At 43.5% G+C, this 17,882-nt stretch overlaps 1 protein-coding gene and 1 non-coding gene across 2 annotated transcripts in view; both read left to right on the top strand.

The window, feature by feature from the left end:
• ZC3H13 (zinc finger CCCH-type containing 13) overlaps positions 1 to 17,295 on the top strand; it is a gene marked incomplete in the record, with an annotated part of 366,958 nt that extends 349,663 nt beyond the window's left edge. Inside the window, 1 exon segment of the mRNA XM_053708001.1 lies at positions 16,486 to 17,295. Within this exon segment, the coding sequence (XP_053563976.1) occupies positions 16,486 to 16,656 (171 nt within the window).
• On the top strand, positions 12,365 to 12,478 carry LOC128655107 (U5 spliceosomal RNA). The gene has a single exon (XR_008401663.1). It is a non-coding gene; the product is annotated as a U5 spliceosomal RNA (small nuclear RNA).
• Positions 17,296 to 17,882: the final 587 nt, after the last annotated feature.

Below are 17,882 nucleotides of genomic sequence, written 5' to 3'. Positions count from 1 at the left end.
GATTTAAAGTGTTTTCCAAGCTTGCTAGTCTCATTGCTAGTCTGTACAAACATGTCTGACATAGAGGAAACTCCTTGTTCATTATGTTTAAAAGCCATGGTGGAACCCCATATGAGAATGTGTACTAAATGTATTGATTTCACTTTAAACAATAAAGATCAGCTTTTGTCTTTAAAAAAATTATCACCAGAGGATTCTGACGAGGGGGAAGTTATGCCGACTAACTCTCCCCACGTGTCAGACCCTTTGACTCCCGCTCAAGGGACTCACGCTCAAATGGCGCCAAGTACATCAAGGACGCCCATAGCGATTACTTTACAAGACATGGCGGCAGTCATGGATAATACACTGTCAGCGGTATTAGCCAGACTGCCTGAATTTAGAGGAAAGCGTGATAGCTCTGGTGTTAGGCGTAATACAGAGCATACAGACGCTTTAAGAGCCATGTCTGATACTGCCTCACAATATGCATAAGCTGAGGAAGGAGAGCTTCAGTCTGTGGGTGATATCTCTGACTCAGGGAAACCTCTGTGTTTTGCTTAGGGAGGTTTTAGCTGCTCTGAATGACTGACACACAATTGCAGTGCCAGAGATAAATACTTTGCAGTGCTGGTGTGTACTGAGGTATTTCCAATACCTAAAAGGTTTACAGAAATTATTAATAAAGAGTGGGATAGACCCGGTGTGCCGTTTCCCCCCCCCCCCTCCTATTTTTAGAAAAATGTTTCCCATAGACAGCACCACACGGGACTTATGGCAGACGGTCCCTAAGGTGGAGGGAGCAGTTTCTACTTTAGCAAAGCGTACTACTATCCCTGTCGAGGACAGTTGTGCTTTTTCAGATCCTATGGATAAAAAATTAGAGGGTTACCTTAAGAAAATGTTTATTCAACAAGGTTTTATCCTGCAGCCCCTTGCATGCATTGCTCCTGTCACTACTGCTGCGGCGTTCTGGTTTGAGTCTCTGGAAGAGGCTTTACAGACAACGACTCCATTGGAGGACATACTTAACAAGCTTAGAGCACTTAAGCTAGCTAATTCTTTTGTTTCTGATGCCATTGTTCATTTGACTAAACTAACGGCTAAGAATTCTGGATTTGCCATCCAGGCGCGTAGGGCGCTATGGCTTAAATCTTGGTCAGCTGACGTGACTTCAAAGTCTAAACTACTTAACATTCCCTTCAAGGGGCAGACCCTATTCGGGCCTGGTTTGAAGGAAATTATTGCTGACATTACTGGAGGTAAAGGTCATGCCCTTCCTCAGGACAGGTCTAAATCAAGGGCCAAGCAGTCTAATTTTCGTGCCTTTTGAAACTTCAAGGCAAGTGCAGCATCAACTTCCTCTGCTACAAAACAAGAGGGAACTTTTGCTCAGTCCAAGACGGCCTGGAAACCTAACCAGTCCTGGAACAAAGGCAAGCAGGCCAAAAAGCCTGCTGCTGCCTCTAAGACAGCATGAAGGAATGGCCCCCTATCCGGTAATGGATCTAGTAGGGGGCAGACTTTCTCTTTTCGCCCAGGCGTGGGCAAGATCCCTGGGCGTTGGAGATTATATCTCAGGGGTATCTTCTGGACTTCAAGGCTTCTCCTCCACAAGGGAGATTTCACCTTTCACAATTATCTGTCAACCAGATAAAGAAAGAGGCATTCTTACACTGTGTGCAAGACCTCCTAGTTATGGGAGTGATCCATCCAGTTCCAAAGGAGGAACAGGGACAGGGATTTTACTCAAATCTGTTTGTGGTTCCCAAAAAAAGAGGGAACCTTCAGACCAATCTTGGATCTAAAGATCTTAAACAAATTCCTCAGAGTTCCATCATTCAAAATGGAAACTATTCGGACCATCCTACCTATGATCCAGGAGGGTCAATATATGACTACGGTGGATCTAAAGGATGCTTACCTTCACATTCCGATACACAAAGATCATCATCGGTTCCTAAGGTTTGCCTTTCTGGACAGGCATTACCAGTTTGTGGCTCTTCCCTTCGAGTTAGCTACAGCCCCAAGAATTTTTACAAAGGTTCTGGGGTCGCTTCTGGCAGTCCTAAGGCCGCAGGGCATAGCAGTGGCCCCTTATCTAGACGACATCCTGATACAGGCGTCAAATTTCCAAATTGCCAAGTCCCATACGGACATAGTTCTGGCATTTCTGAGGTCGCATGGGTGGAAAGTGAACGAGGAAAAGAGTTCTCTGTCCTCACTCACAAGAGTCTCCTTCCTAGGGACTCTGATAGATTCTGTAGAAATGAAAATTTACCTGACGGAGTCCAGGTTATCAAAACTTCTAAATTCTTGCCGTGTTCTCCATTCTATTCCGTGCCCTTCGGTGGCTCAGTGCATGGAGGTAATCGGCTTAATGGTAGCGGCAATGGACATGGTTCCGTTTGCGCGCCTACATCTCAGACCGCTGCAACTATGCATGCTGAATCAGTGGAATGGGGATTACACAGATTTGTCCCCTCTGCTAAATCTGGATCAAGAGACCAGAGATTCTCTTCTCTGGTGGTTGTCTCGGGTATACCTGTCCAAGGGTATGACCTTTCGCAGGCCAGATTGGACAATTGTAACAACAGATGCCAGCCTTCTAGGTTGGGGTGCAGTCTGGAACTCCCTGAAGGCTCAGGGATCGTGGACTCAGGAGGAGAAACTCCTCCCAATAAATATTCTGGAATTGAGGGCAATATTCAATGCTCTTCAGGCTTGGCCTCAGTTAACAACCCTGAGGTACATCAGATTTCAGTCGGACAACATCACGACTGGCTTACATCAACCATCAAGGGGGAACAAGGAGTTCCTTAGCGATGTTAGAAGTCTCCAAAATAATTTGCTGGGCAGAGAAACACTCTTGCTACCTATCAGCGATCCATATCCCAGGTGTAGAGAACTGGGAGGCGGATTTTCTAAGTCGTCAGACTTTTCATCCGGGGGAGTGGGAACTCCATCCGGAGGTGTTTGCTCAATTGATTCATCGTTGGGGCAAACCAGAACTGGATCTCATGGCGTCTCGCCAGAACGCCAAGCTTCCTTATTACGGATCCAGGTCCAGGGACCCGGAAGCGACGCTGATGCTCTAGCAGCGCCTTGGTCTTTCAGCCTGGCTTACATGTTTGCACCGTTTCCCCTGCTCCCTTGACTGATTGCCAAAATCAAGTAGGAGAGAGCATCGGTGATTTTGATAGCGCCTGCGTGGCCACGCAGGACCTGGTATGCAGACCTAGTGGACATGTCATTCTTTCCACCTTGGACTCTGCCTCTGAGACGAGACCTTCTACTTCAAGGTCCTTTCAATCATCCAAATCTAATTTCTGTGAGACTGACTGCATGGAGATTGAACGCTTGATTTTATCAAATCGTGGCTTCTCCGAGTCTGTCATTGATACCTTAATACAGGCACGAAAGCCTGTTACCAGGAAGATCTACCATAAGATATGGCGTAAATATCTTTATTGGTGTGAATCCAAGTGCTACTCATGGAGTAAGGTCAGGATTCCCAGGATATTATCTTTTCTCCAAGAGGGTTTGGAGAAAAGATTATCAGCTAGTTCTTTGAAGGGACAGATCTCTGCACTGTCTATTCTTTTGCACAAGCGTCTGGCGGATGTTCCAGACGTTCAGGCGTTGGTTAGAATCAAGCCTGTGTTTAAACCTGTTGCTCCCCCATGGAGCTTAAATTTGGTTCTTAAAGTTCTTCAAGGGGTTCCGTTTGAACCTCTTCATTCCATAGATATCAAGCTTTTATCTTGGAAAGTTATTTTTTTGATGGCTATTTCCTCGGCTCGTAGAGTCTCTGAGTTATCTGCTTTACAATGTGATTCTCCTTATCTGATCTTCCATGCAGATAAGGTAGTTCTGCGTACAAAACCTGGGTTTTTGCCTAAGGTGGTATCTACTAAGAATATAAATCAAGAGATTGTTCCATCATTGTGTCCTAATCCTTCTTCAAAGAAGGAACGTCTCTTACATAATCTGGACGTGGTTCGTGCTTTAAAGTTTTACTTACAAGCTACTAAAGATTTTCGTCAAACATCTGCTTTGTTTGTTGTTTACTCTGGACAGAGAAGAGGTCAAAAGGCTTCGGCAACCTCTCTTTCTTTTTGGCTAAGAAGCATAATCCGCTTAGCCTATGAGACTGCTGGACAGCAGCCTCCTGAAAGGATTACAGCTCATTCTACTAGAGCTGTGGCTTCCACTTGGGCCTTTAAAAATGAGGCTTCTGTTGAACAGATTTGCAAGGCGGCGACTTGGTCTTCGCTTCATACTTTTCCCAAATTCTAAAAATTTGATACTTTTGCTTCTTCAGAGGCTATTTTTGGAGAAAGGTTTTACAGGCAGTGGTACCTTCCGTTTAAGTACCTGCCTTGTCCCTCCCTTCATCCGTGTACTTTAGCTTTGGTATTGGTATCCCACAAGTAATGGATGATCCGTGGACTGGATACACCTTACAAGAGAAAACACAATTTATGCTTACCTGATAAATTTATTTCTCTTGTGGTGTATCCAGTCCACGGCCCGCCCTGTCATTTTAAGGCAGGTCAAAATTTTAGATTAAACTACAGTCACCACTGCACTCTATGGTTTCTCCTTTCTCGGCTTGTTTCGGTCGAATGACTGGATATGGCAGTTAGGGGAAGCTCTGCTGTGGGTGTCCTCTTGCAACTTCCTGTTGGGAAGGAGAATATCCCACAAGTAATGGATGATCCGTGGACTGGATACACCACAAGAGAAATAAATTTATCAGGTAAGCATAAATTGTGTTTTTTCTCTTCTATCCATAATTTCTATCCAAGTTATGGAGGATTCTGATTTTTTAGAAACGGATGTCTCTGATTCAGATTCTACTTCTTGGGAAGAGTACGAGATTGCCCGGGTAATCCATGCCCTTCAGTTATGTTCCAAATGCCGCTTTATAGTGCGCTTCTCCCGCAACAGGAAACTTGGAGTCCGCCGAGCCATCCGCCCCTGGGGATCCCACATCCCGTGAGGCGCGTGCCCTAAAACCTTCCTTAGCTACGCAAGCAGGTGTCTCTAATGCCGTTATCCCTTTTCCGGAAGGTGGCTTGTTTCCTCCAGAGGTTACGGCACGGTTCCGCATGGCCATATCTATGGCGTTTGCGCATTTACAACTTCCTGGGAGGGAGGTGTTGATGAGATACTGTCTGTGTTCTGTTAATCAGGGCTCGTCAGGCGTGGGATCGTCTGGGTCAGATCAGCCATCTGGGGAAGTGGTTTCCTCTGAAGCTTCAGGGGCCCAACCCTCTGGGTCGGGGTCATCGGTTGCCCCTGCGGAAGTAAGTCTTGCTTTTCGTTATTGACTGGCGCGCCTTCGTGTCCTTCTGTGGCATGTTTTGGCAGTGCTGGAGGATCCCAATCCTAATGGGTTGAGGGATCCTCGGTCTTCTGTTTCAGACAGCAAGCTTGGTTAGATGTGGGGGGATGAAGTTAATCTCCTTGTCGTCTCCAATTTACTTTCTTTTTTGGGTATCTTATTCCAGTTCTGAGCTTCGGGAGAATGGGGTCTCTGATTGTTTGGTCCTGTTAGTGTGCCCATTCCTGCGGGTGCTGCCCTCTTTTTCTTTGATCTGGTTAAGATGTATTTTATTTCTTTTGAAAAACTCATGTCTGTTATAATTTGTCCTTTGGGAAACATTTCTTTTCTGGAATTTGATACTAGCGATTTTGTGGTCGCTTGGGCACTCCCGCTGAAGTTGCATGTTAAGGTGTTAGTAGAGTAGTTTATAGGAAAGGGCGCTCTAAATAGAGCTAATACCTCATGGAGATTTTTAAAATATGAAAATATAAAAATATATATAAAAAAAATGTAAATAGAAATCTATGACCAAGATTTTGTACAGAATAAAAATTTGTTTTATTTTAGTAAAAACAAAAGTTTTTTTAAAAACATGTGAGTTTGAGATTCTTATGTACAAATGAATCTGATAGGTTGGCCAACCTTGTAATCTCAATAATCTTAAATTGATCTAATATTGATTTCTTGTGTAGCAGTATCAATATTTGACTAATTTCAATACCGCAATATTTGACAAATTTCAATACAGCAATTTTCGAAAAAGCAATTTTAAAACCGACAGTTATATCATAGGCTGTTGATCTAATCAGGAGTTTAGGACTATATACCTGAATTAAAATTGTATAAACACAATTACAATTTTCAAATGAAGTTTATGGAGTATGTATAAAAAAGTCAGTTTTTCCAAAACGTGATTAAAAGTCCATCTTGAGGTAACCCTTAGATAATACCCAATATGAGAGTCTATGATGTTTTATAAGAAAGTTTCTTGGCTGCAGCCTAAGTTTATAGAAGATATTTTTATTTTATTTTTTTATTTTATTTTTTTAAGGTACTATGTACCTATATCAAATGCGGTAAGGTAAGCAGGTGTGTAGATCTAACCTTATTAGGTTAGATCTACACACCTGCTTACCTTACTGCATTTGATATAGATACATAGTACCTTAAAAAAAAAATATTTTATAAACTTAAGCTACAGTCAAGAAGTATGACACATTCTAACAAGACGATGTAATGCTGGAAGCTGTCATTTTCCCTATGGGATCCGGTAAGCCATGTTTATAAAGATCGTAAATAAGGGCTTCACAAGGGCTTATTAAGACTGTAGACTTTTTCTGGGCTAAATCGATTCATTATTAACACATATTTAGCCTTGAGGAATCATTTTATCTGGGTATTTTGATATAATAATATCGGCAGGCACTGTTTTAGACTCCTTATTATTTAGGGGCTTTCCCAAATCATAGGCAGAGCCTCATTTTCGCGCCGGTGTTGCGCACTTGTTTTTGAGAGGCATGACATGCAGTCGCATGTGAGAGGAGCTCTGATACTTAGAAAAGACTTTCTGAAGGCGTCATTTGGTATCGTATTCCCCTTTGGGCTTGGTTGGGTCTCAGCAAAGCAGATACCAGGGACTGTAAAGGGGTTAAAGTTAAAAACGGCTCCGGTTCCGTTATTTTAAGGGTTAAAGCTTCCAAATTTGGTGTGCAATACTTTTAAGGCTTTAAGACACTGTGGTGAAAATTTGGTGAATTTTGAACAATTCCTTCATGTTTTTTCGCAATTGCAGTAATAAAGTGTGTTCAGTTTAAAATTTAAAGTGACAGTAACGGTTTTATTTTAAAACGTTTTTTGTACTTTGTTATCAAGTTTATGCCTGTTTAACATGTCTGAACTACCAGATAGACTGTGTTCTGAATGTGGGGAAGCCAGGATTCCTATTCATTTAAATAAATGTGATTTATGTGACAATGACAATGATGCCCAAGATGATTCCTCAAGTGAGGGGAGTAAGCATGGTACTGCATCATTCCCTCCTTCGTCTACACGAGTCTTGCCCACTCAGGAGGCCCCTAGTACATCTAGCGCGCCAATACTCCTTACTATGCAACAATTAACGGCTGTAATGGATAATTCTGTCAAAAACATTTTAGCCAAAATGAACACTTACCAGCGTAAGCGTGACTGCTCTGTTTTAGATACTGAAGAGCATGACGACGCTGATAATAATGGTTCTGAAGGGCCCCTAACCCAGTCTGATGGGGCCAGGGAGGTTTTGTCTGAGGGAGAAATTACTGATTCAGGGAACATTTCTCAACAAGCTGAACCTGATGTGATTACGTTTAAATTTAAATTGGAACATCTCCGCATTCTGCTCAAGGAGGTATTATCCACTCTGGATGATTGTGACAAGTTGGTCATCCCAGAGAAACTATGTAAAATGTACAAGTTCCTAGAGGTCCCGGGACTCCCAGAAGCTTTTCCTATACCCAAGCGGGTGGCGGACATTGTTAATAAAGAATGGGAAAGGCCCGGTATTCCTTTCGTCCCTCCCCCCATATTTAAAAAATTGTTTCCTATGGTCGACCCCAGAAAGGACTTATGCAGACAGTCCCCAAGGTCGAGGGAGCGGTTTCCACTTTAAACAAACGCACCACTATACCCATAGAGGATAGTTGTGCTTTTAAAGATCCTATGGATAAGAAATTAGAAGGTTTATTTAAAAAGATGTTTGTTCAGCAGGGTTACCTTCTACAACCTATTTCATGCATTGTCCCTGTAGCTACAGCCGCATGTTTCTGGTTCGATGAGCTGATAAAGGCGGTCGATAGTGATTCTCCCCCTTATGAGGAGATTATGGACAGAATCAATGCTCTCAAATTGGCTAATTCTTTCACCCTAGACGCCACTTTGCAATTGGCTAGGTTAGCGGCTAAGAATTCAGGGTTTGCTATTGTGGCGCGCAGAGCGCTTTGGTTGAAATCTTGGTCAGCTGATGCGTCTTCCAAGAACAAGCTACTTAACATTCCTTTCAAGGGGAAAACGCTGTTTGGCCCTGACTTGAAAGAGATTATCTCTGATATCACTGGGGGTAAGGGCCACGCCCTTCCTCAGGATCGGCCTTTCAAGGCAAAAAATAAACCTAATTTTCGTCCCTTTCGGAGAAACGGACCAGCCCAAAGTGCTACGTCCTCTAAGCGAGAGGGTAATACTTCTCAAGCCAAGCCAGCTTGGAGACCAATGCAAGGCTGGAACAAGGGAAAGCAGGCCAAGAAACCTGCCACTGCTACCAAGACAGCATGAAATGTTGGCCCCCGATCCGGGACCGGATCTGGTGGGGGGCAGACTCTCTCTCTTCGCTCAGGCTTGGGCAAGAGATGTTCTGGATCCTTGGGCGCTAGAAATAGTCTCCCAAGGTTATCTTCTGGAATTCAAGGGGCTTCCCCCAAGGGGGAGGTTCCACAGGTCTCAGTTGTCTTCAGACCACATAAAAAGACAGGCATTCTTACATTGTGTAGAAGACCTGTTAAAAATGGGAGTGATTCATCCTGTTCCATTAAGAGAACAAGGGATGGGGTTCTACTCCAATCTGTTCATAGTTCCCAAAAAAGAGGGAACGTTCAGACCAATCTTAGATCTCAAGATCTTAAACAAGTTTCTCAAGGTTCCATCGTTCAAGATGGAAACCATTCGAACTATTCTTCCTTCCATCCAGGAAGGTCAATTCATGACCACGGTGGATTTAAAGGATGCGTATCTACATATTCCTATCCACAAGGAACATCATCGGTTCCTAAGGTTCGCATTCCTGGACAAGCATTACCAGTTCGTGGCGCTTCCTTTCGGATTAGCCACTGCTCCAAGGATTTTCACAAAGGTACTAGGGTCCCTTCTAGCTGTGCTAAGACCAAGGGGCATTGCTGTAGTACCTTACTTGGACGACATTCTGATTCAAGCGTCGTCCCTTCCTCAAGCAAAGGCTCACACGGACATTGTCCTGGCCTTTCTCAGATCTCACGGATGGAAAGTGAACGTGGAAAAGAGTTCTCTATCTCCGTCAACAAGGGTTCCCTTCTTGGGAACAATAATAGACTCCTTAGAAATGAGGATTTTTCTGACAGAGGCCAGAAAAACAAAACTTCTAGACTCTTGTCGGATACTTCATTCCGTTCCTCTTCCTTCCATAGCGCGGTGCATGGAAGTGATCGGTTTGATGGTAGCGGCAATGGACATAGTTCCTTTTGCGCGCATTCATCTAAGACCATTACAACTGTGCATGCTCAGTCAGTGGAATGGGGACTATACAGACTTGTCTCCGAAGATACAAGTAAATCAGAGGACCAGAGACTCACTCCGTTGGTGGCTGTCCCTGGACAACCTGTCACAAGGGATGACATTCCGCAGACCGGAGTGGGTCATCGTCACGACCGACGCCAGTCTGATGGGCTGGGGCGCGGTCTGGGGATCCCTGAAAGCTCAGGGTCTTTGGTCTCGGGAAGAATCTCTTCTACCGATAAATATTCTGGAACTGAGAGCGATATTCAATGCTCTCAAGGCTTGGCCTCAGCTAGCGAGGGCCAAGTTCATACGGTTTCAATCAGACAACATGACAACTGTTGCGTACATCAACCATCAGGGGGGAACAAGGAGTTCCCTAGCGATGGAAGAAGTGACCAAAATCATTCTATGGGCGGAGTCTCACTCCTGCCACCTGTCTGCTATCCACATCCCAGGAGTGGAAAATTGGGAAGCGGATTTTCTGAGTCGTCAGACATTGCATCCGGGGGAGTGGGAACTCCATCCGGAAATCTTTGCCCAAGTCACTCAGCTGTGGGGCATTCCAGACATGGATCTGATGGCCTCTCGTCAGAACTTCAAAGTTCCTTGCTACGGGTCCAGATCCAGGGATCCCAAGGCGGCTCTAGTGGATGCACTAGTGGCACCTTGGACCTTCAAACTAGCTTATGTGTTCCCGCCATTTCCTCTCATCCCCAGGCTGGTAGCCAGGATCAATCAGGAGAGGGCGTCGGTGATCTTGATAGCTCCTGCGTGGCCACGCAGGACTTGGTATGCAGATCTGGTGAATATGTCATCGGCTCCACCTTGGAAGCTACCTGTGAGACGAGACCTTCTTGTTCAGGGTCCGTTCGAACATCCGAATCTGGTTTCACTCCAGCTGACTGCTTGGAGATTGAACGCTTGATCTTATCGAAGCGAGGGTTCTCAGATTCTGTTATCGATACTCTTGTTCAGGCCAGAAAGCCTGTAACTAGAAAGATTTACCACAAAATTTGGAAAAAATATATCTGTTGGTGTGAATCTAAAGGATTCCCTTGGGACAAGGTTAAGATTCCTAAGATTCTATCCTTCCTTCAAGAAGGATTGGAAAAAGGTTTATCTGCTAGTTCCCTGAAGGGACAGATTTCTGCCTTGTCTGTGTTACTTCACAAAAAGCTGGCAGCTGTGCCAGATGTTCAAGCCTTTGTTCAGGCTCTGGTTAGAATTAAGCCTGTTTACAAACCTTTGACTCCTCCTTGGAGTCTCAACTTAGTTCTTTCAGTTCTTCAGGGGGTTCCGTTTGAACCCCTACATTCCGTTGATATTAAGTTATTATCTTGGAAAGTTTTGTTTTTAGTTGCGATTTCTTCTGCTAGAAGAGTTTCAGAATTATCTGCTCTGCAGTGTTCTCCTCCTTATCTGGTGTTCCATGCAGATAAGGTGGTTTTACGTACTAAACCTGGTTTTCTTCCAAAAGTTGTTTCTAACAAAAACATTAACCAGGAGATTATCGTACCTTCTCTGTGTCCGAAACCAGTGTCAAAGAAGGAACGTTTGTTGCACAATCTGGATGTTGTTCGCGCTCTAAAATTCTATTTAGATGCTACAAAGGATTTTAGACAAACATCTTCCTTGTTTGTTGTTTATTCCGGTAAAAGGAGAGGTCAAAAAGCAACGTCTACCTCTCTCTCTTTTTGGATTAAAAGCATCATCAGATTGGCTTACGAGACTGCCGGACGGCAGCCTCCCGAAAGAATCACGGCTCATTCCACTAGGGCTGTGGCTTCCACATGGGCCTTCAAGAACGAGGCTTCTGTTGATCAGATATGTAGGGCAGCGACTTGGTCTTCACTGCACACTTTTACCAAATTTTACAAGTTTGATACTTTTGCTTCTTCTGAGGCTATTTTTGGGAGAAAGGTTTTGCAAGCCGTGGTGCCTTCCATTTAGGTGACCTGATTTGCTCCCTCCCTTCATCCGTGTCCTAAAGCTTTGGTATTGGTTCCCACAAGTAAGGATGACGCCGTGGACCGGACACACCTATGTTGGAGAAAACAGAATTTATGTTTACCTGATAAATTACTTTCTCCAACGGTGTGTCCGGTCCACGGCCCGCCCTGGTTTTTTTAATCAGGTCTGATAATTTATTTTCTTTAACTACAGTCACCACGGTACCATATGGTTTCTCCTATGCAAATATTTCTCCTTAACGTCGGTCGAATGACTGGGGTAGGCGGAGCCTAGGAGGGATCATGTGACCAGCTTTGCTGGGCTCTTTGCCATTTCCTGTTGGGGAGGAGAATATCCCACAAGTAAGGATGACGCCGTGGACCGGACACACCGTTGGAGAAAGTAATTTATCAGGTAAACATAAATTCTGTTTTTTTATATTTTCATATTTTAAAAATCTCTAAGGTATTAGCTCTATTTAGAGCGCCCTTTCCTATAAACTACTCTTCTTACAATTTCCCCTGAGAAGCATAGAGGAAGCTTCTAATAGTGAAAGGAGCTTATACCCACTAGCGCAAAATCTATATATCTTTTGACATATGTTAAGGTGTTAGTACATTATGTCTATAGTTCCTTTTGTCGATTCCTATTGGGGTTTCGATTTTTCTGTGGTCTGGGTCAGTTCTGAGTGCCCTATGTAGCAGGCTGGTCCCAGTCGGCCACTATTTTCTGTTCCTTAAGGCCTATATAATCCAAATGGTGCTGGTATAACTGGCTGTCCTGGTCTGGTGGTGAGTTGCTCACTCGGATGAGGAGTTCGTTATACTATGGTTTCTTTTCGGATCGAATAAAGCTTTCGCCTTTACTAAAGTTTTCTGTGGAGAGGATCATCTATGAGTTTTCAAAACATTTTTGAGGCTCTGCCCCTTGCAGGGCTAAAGCATGGTAGAGGAGGCCTTTCGTTCCTAGACATCAGGCTGGTTCTCATTTTTTCTTTTGGGTGGGGCATCAGAGGGATTGTACTCAGTCCTCATTGTCCTTTTCCTGATTGTTGGTGGGGTTCCAGAAGCGGATTCTGCTAAAGATTACTCTGGGGGTTCTGGAGGTCCTTTGGCCAGTGGGACTGGAGATTTAGATGACTCCTTGGACATCTGGGGTACTAGGTTGGGGCGATTTTTATCTCTTCTATGGTATTCTTATTGAATGTATTTTTTGAGGCCTTGATGATGATAACTATTCCTTAGGGGTGGATGTGTCTTAGGCTTCTTTTTTCCCCTTCTTGGGGCTTATTGGGGGGTCATCTGTTCGGGCATTTACAGCCTTTTTATTCCTCCAACTGTTATTCACCTGCTCCCATGTTTTGGGGCTCTGGAGAATGCGTTTGTCTCTGTTTTTTTGATGGAGCTGCCCTTACTTAAGATGTCTCGGTTTTATCTGTCGCTCAACAGGAATTGTGAGGCTCATCCATTGTTAATTCCTTGAGCTGTGGGGTTTCCGGGAGGTTGATCCTAAAAGGATTGTTTGGAGACTTTTTTATCTTCTCAAACTGGATATCTAGTTTTGAGCTCTAACTCTGGGGTGTTGTCCCTCGAGCCTTTAGAATATATGCTCTTTGTCTCTGGGATGCTTAGCGAACATCCAGTGTCCAAGGACCTTTGGATGTGGCTGTGGTTGCATCTCCTTGGGTACAGGTTTCTCCATAAGAGGTATCCCTATGGTTCCTCAGGGGTTACTACCTTGTAGCTGGCTCTGGTTTCCGGATGTCCAGTTTTCCGGACTTGTCTTGGATATCTCACCGAATCCCTTAGATGGGTTTTGGGCGGTTGAGTCCTTCCGGTTCTGAGACTTCCACTTGCCATTTCAGGGTTTTTTATTTTTCTCTTATCGGAGACTTGGAGACAGCCTGATGGTCAGTTTAGCTGCCTAGCAAGCGGGAGATTGCAGTCGCAATCTGTTGTATCTATTTGCACCTTGAATATGTGCTCAATGGCTGTTTGTCTTTCTTCTGGTCTGGCTGTTGCAGCCGGATGGTTCATCTACAATCGGTAGTGCCTTTGCTGTCTGTCTGCTGCCACACACTCCATGCCTGTCTGTTATATTTGGCTTTCTCCTCCCCTAGGGAGATTTTGGCATACCACAGTATCCACCTAGTGCCCCGGAGGTCTTCCTCTGTTCAGTGGGTTACCCCCTGCCTTGCGTGCAGGATGTCATGAAGGGTTGGATTCTGGTATTGTGCCGTCACTTTCAGTGTAGTCTCTCTTTTGCCTGGGAGTGTCCCTTCTGGTAGTATAAGGATCTGTGTCTGGGTCCTGGAACCCAAGCTTGTCCTATGTTCTGTCATAGCTTAGTGGGTTAGCATGCCAGTCTTGTTAGCAAGTGGTGGAGTTTGCTCTACCCATTGGTACTGTTCAATTTATTTCCCCTTCCTTTTTCCTTACTGAGGATCTGGGTGGTCCGGAGAATGGTTTATTTTCCTGCTTTCAGACATTGTCCGTCGCTTCGGTGCTGAGTCCGTTGCCTCGGAGAGGGGGTCAGAGGTCTGTCTGATTGGTTGAGCCTTCACTGCGTATCTTACTTAGATCTTGTGATCCCTCCTTAACTGGGAGGCTTTGCGATGTTTCCTTCCTCAGAAGGGGACTTTCTCTGCTGGTTTTGGATGCTCTATTAAACTTCCTTGTTTTTCCTGGGAGGGAGTGGGTTTCTGCACTCCTTCAGAATTTTTCCTCTGTGGGAGTGCCGATGCCGTTCCTAGCTTGGTTGGCTAGTGTTAACAGCTGGAGTCTGCTAGATTCATGTTGCAGAGGGAAGCCTGTGGCTTCATCTGTATCACAATAAGATTTATGGTGCTTTTTTTAGGTAGTTCCCGGGGTGGTTTTTATTCCTTGGTCGCTCTTTCCTAGTGCGGATGCACGCTGTGTGAGGGATGGGGTCTACCTAGTCTCTCTAGGTTTCCAGGGTTGGGATGTTACATGATCCCTTGTACTTCCGTTCAGATAAGGGTAGGGTTTTTTTCCTCCCTTCTCTTTGTTCGTTCATTGTTCAGTCGTTGGAGTTCGTTCTCTATGCGTTTTTGTCCTGTTGCAACCTTGGTTTGCGCTTGGAGTTCCTTTTACCCTAGCTTGTTGGTCTTTAGATCTCTGTTGAGTTCTTCCTCTTCCCTTCAGGGTGTATGTGGAGGTCCCCTTCCTTTGGGAGTTTAAGTGTGGGCTTGGAGCCTTCCGGATTTGTCTCCTCTGAGGCTTTGTGCTCAGTGGAATCTACTGATTCTGAGCGGTCTCTAACTAGGGCCTTGCTGGTTTTAACTGATGGGCAGTTACCTGGTCCTTTCAGGTTTTATCCTTCTGTCTCTGGTGAAGCAGTTGTTTTTGTTTGATGTTTGGGTAATTTCCGGCTGTGGTGCCCTCCGACTGGGCCGCCTCGTCTATGCGCCCTTTTTTTGCATTCAGTGTCCTCTCTAGCTTGGGTATTGTTTTCCCAAAAGTAATGAGTGCAGCTGTGGACTCTCCCTGTTTAAGAAGAAAAACTTAAATTATGCTTACCTGATAATTTTCTTCTGACGGGGAGAGTCCACAGCTCCCCGCCCACGTTATTATATGGAGCGGCCGTTTATTTTATTCTTCTGGCACCTTTTTCACCCTGATATTTCTCCTACTGTTCCTTGTTCCCTTGATAGAATGACTGGGGGATGAGGGACGTGGGGGAGGGGGTATTTAAGCCTTTGGCTGGGGTGTCTTTGCCTCCTCCTGGTGGCCAGGTACTGAATTCCCAAAAGTAATGAATGCAGCTGTGGACTCTCCCCGTCAGAAGAAAAGAAAATTATCAGCATAATTTAAGTTTTTACGTACTAAATTAGGTTTTCTTCCTACGGTTGTGTCAGATCGCAACATCAATTAGGAGATTGTGGTTCCTTCCTTGTGTCCTAATCCTCCTTGTTCTATCTATCTTTATCTATCTTCTATCCTTGTCTATTTGGGGAAGCGTAAGGGGCAGAAGGCTACTTCAGCTTCCCTATCTTTTTGGTTAAGGAGGGTCATCCGCTTAGCTTACGAGACAGCGGGACATTGTCGTCCTGAGAGGATAACTGCTCATTCCACTAGAGCAGTGGCTTCCTCTTGGGCCTTTAAGAACGAGGCCTCTATGGATCAGAATTGTACGGCGGCTACCTGGTCCTCCTTACATACTTTTTCTAAATTTTACAAGTTTGATGTTTTTGCTTCGGCTAAAGCAGCTTTCGGGAGAAAAGTTTTGCAGGCTGTGGTGCCCTCAGAATAGGGTCCGCCTCTTCCTTTTTGTTCCCTCCCGTTATTCATTCAGTGTCCTCTGGAGCTAGGGTATGTAGCAGTGGACTCTCCCTATCTTAGGAAGGAAAACATAATTTATGCTTACCAGATAAATTCCTTTTCTTCCAGATAGGGAGAGTCCACGGCTTAAGCACGTTTTTTCTTGTCTATGGGCGGTCCCCTATTATTTATTTTATCTTCTGGCACCATTAATACCCTAATGTTTCTCCTGCTTTTCCTTGTTCCCTTTGCAGAATGACTGGGGTAATGAGGAAGTGGGAGGGATATTTAAGCCTTTGGCTAGGTTGTCTTTGCCTCCTCCTGGTGGCCAGGTGTTGTATTTCCCAACACAAAGGAATGAAGCTGTGGACTCTCCCTATCCGGAAGGAAATTAATTTATCTGGTAAGCATAAATTATGTTATTTTGTCACTTCTTTATGACGCAATAGCAAAACGCTTACAGTATTTTATTTTTCTCTTTTTATATGATGAACTTATGCATTATTCTCCATAACAATGCTTTCTGTATGTTTTAATATGCATTTTGTATTAAATTTGTTTTATTTAATACACAATATTTGGAATTTGTGTATCTTCTTTAAAGTTTTTTTTTTAAATAGCTTCTTTTGAAATAACACAACAAGCTTACATTTTTTTTTCTAGGGTACTGTGAAACAGGCATATTCGACTCCTCCAGAAGTGGACAGTGAATTGCTAAGATTAAGCTTGCGTCTTTTTAAACGGAAACCATCAAGCTGTGTTTTGAGCCAGGAAAAGACTGAAGAATGCAAATTTTCAGATTCAAACAAGCAGATAGAAGTTGGCATTTCTTAAAGGGCCATGATACCCAAATGTTGAAACACTTGAAAGTGATGCAGCATAGCTGTAAAAAGCTGACTAGAAAATATAACCTGAACATCTCTATGTAAAAATGAAAGATATTTTACTTCGAAATGTCCTAAGTATTTAAACCCCATTGCAAAGGACTTTAAGCAGCAAATCAGTATGTATGTCCCTATTCAGTTTAAGGAAGTTTACTATGAAATCTCATGAAATCACAGTAAGAGAGTTCATGACTTCAGCATTGCTGATGCTGATTGGCTGCAGTTCATTTCTTCATATTTTTTTATTTTTTTTTACCTGCAACTGGACAACAGCTAAAGTATAAGTTTTTACGCAGAACTTACTCTGCTGAGCTGAGGAAATTGTGAGGTAATATATCTTCCTTTTTTACATAGAGATGCTCAGGTGATATTTTCCTGTCAGCTTTTTACAGTTATACTGCATCAGTTTCAAGTGATTTAGCATATGAGTATTATGTCCCTTTAACTCTTAATTTATCAGACTTTTTGTGTTGAACATATGCATTTGTTTCTAATCTTGTGTGGTCATTTTGTTATTTCTAAATTTTCAGTCCTTGAAAATGTTCGTCATGTTCTTGTAAAATCCAATTATAAAAGTTTTATAATACTGTTTCTTTTTTTTTATTTCACAAGTTTGGAATTAAAATATAGTTAACTTGAACATAAAAAATACAAGCTTACATTTGCAAGTATACAATACATAAATTATGTAGACTTCTGTGATATTTATTTCTATGTATATAGTATAATATAAACAATGGTATGTAAAAAAAATAATCTTAACACTATTACTGTACGTAAAATCTCCTTTAAACTTACTGTAAATGTACACGTTTAACAATGTAATTGAGGATTTCTGGTGGATGAGTATTTGAAATGGAAGCATCTACTAGAAGCTGCACCCCTCAACAAATTTGGGAGTTTGTTGAAATTACACTCCTTTTGTGCCACCTGTTATTAGGTTTGGACCTCTTTTACTCCAGCTATACCTTGATTGTGTAGCTGTCAGTTAACTGGTTGGTACATTAACTGCCCTACTAGGACTACAGCACAACCACTTAGTGATGAACTGCTTCTTAAGAGTATTCAATCTCTGTACCATCTATCTCTGATAGGTTGCTAGAAGAAGAAATAGAGACCCACATTTTCTGTATTGGATAGCCCACTGGGTTAGCCTTTAACTCTACCGTTGGAGGC

The sequence above is a fragment of the Bombina bombina genome, chromosome 3 (genome assembly GCF_027579735.1).
Source record: "Bombina bombina isolate aBomBom1 chromosome 3, aBomBom1.pri, whole genome shotgun sequence".
Taxonomy (NCBI): domain Eukaryota; kingdom Metazoa; phylum Chordata; class Amphibia; order Anura; family Bombinatoridae; genus Bombina; species Bombina bombina.
This window is presented reverse-complemented; position numbering and strand designations above follow the sequence as displayed.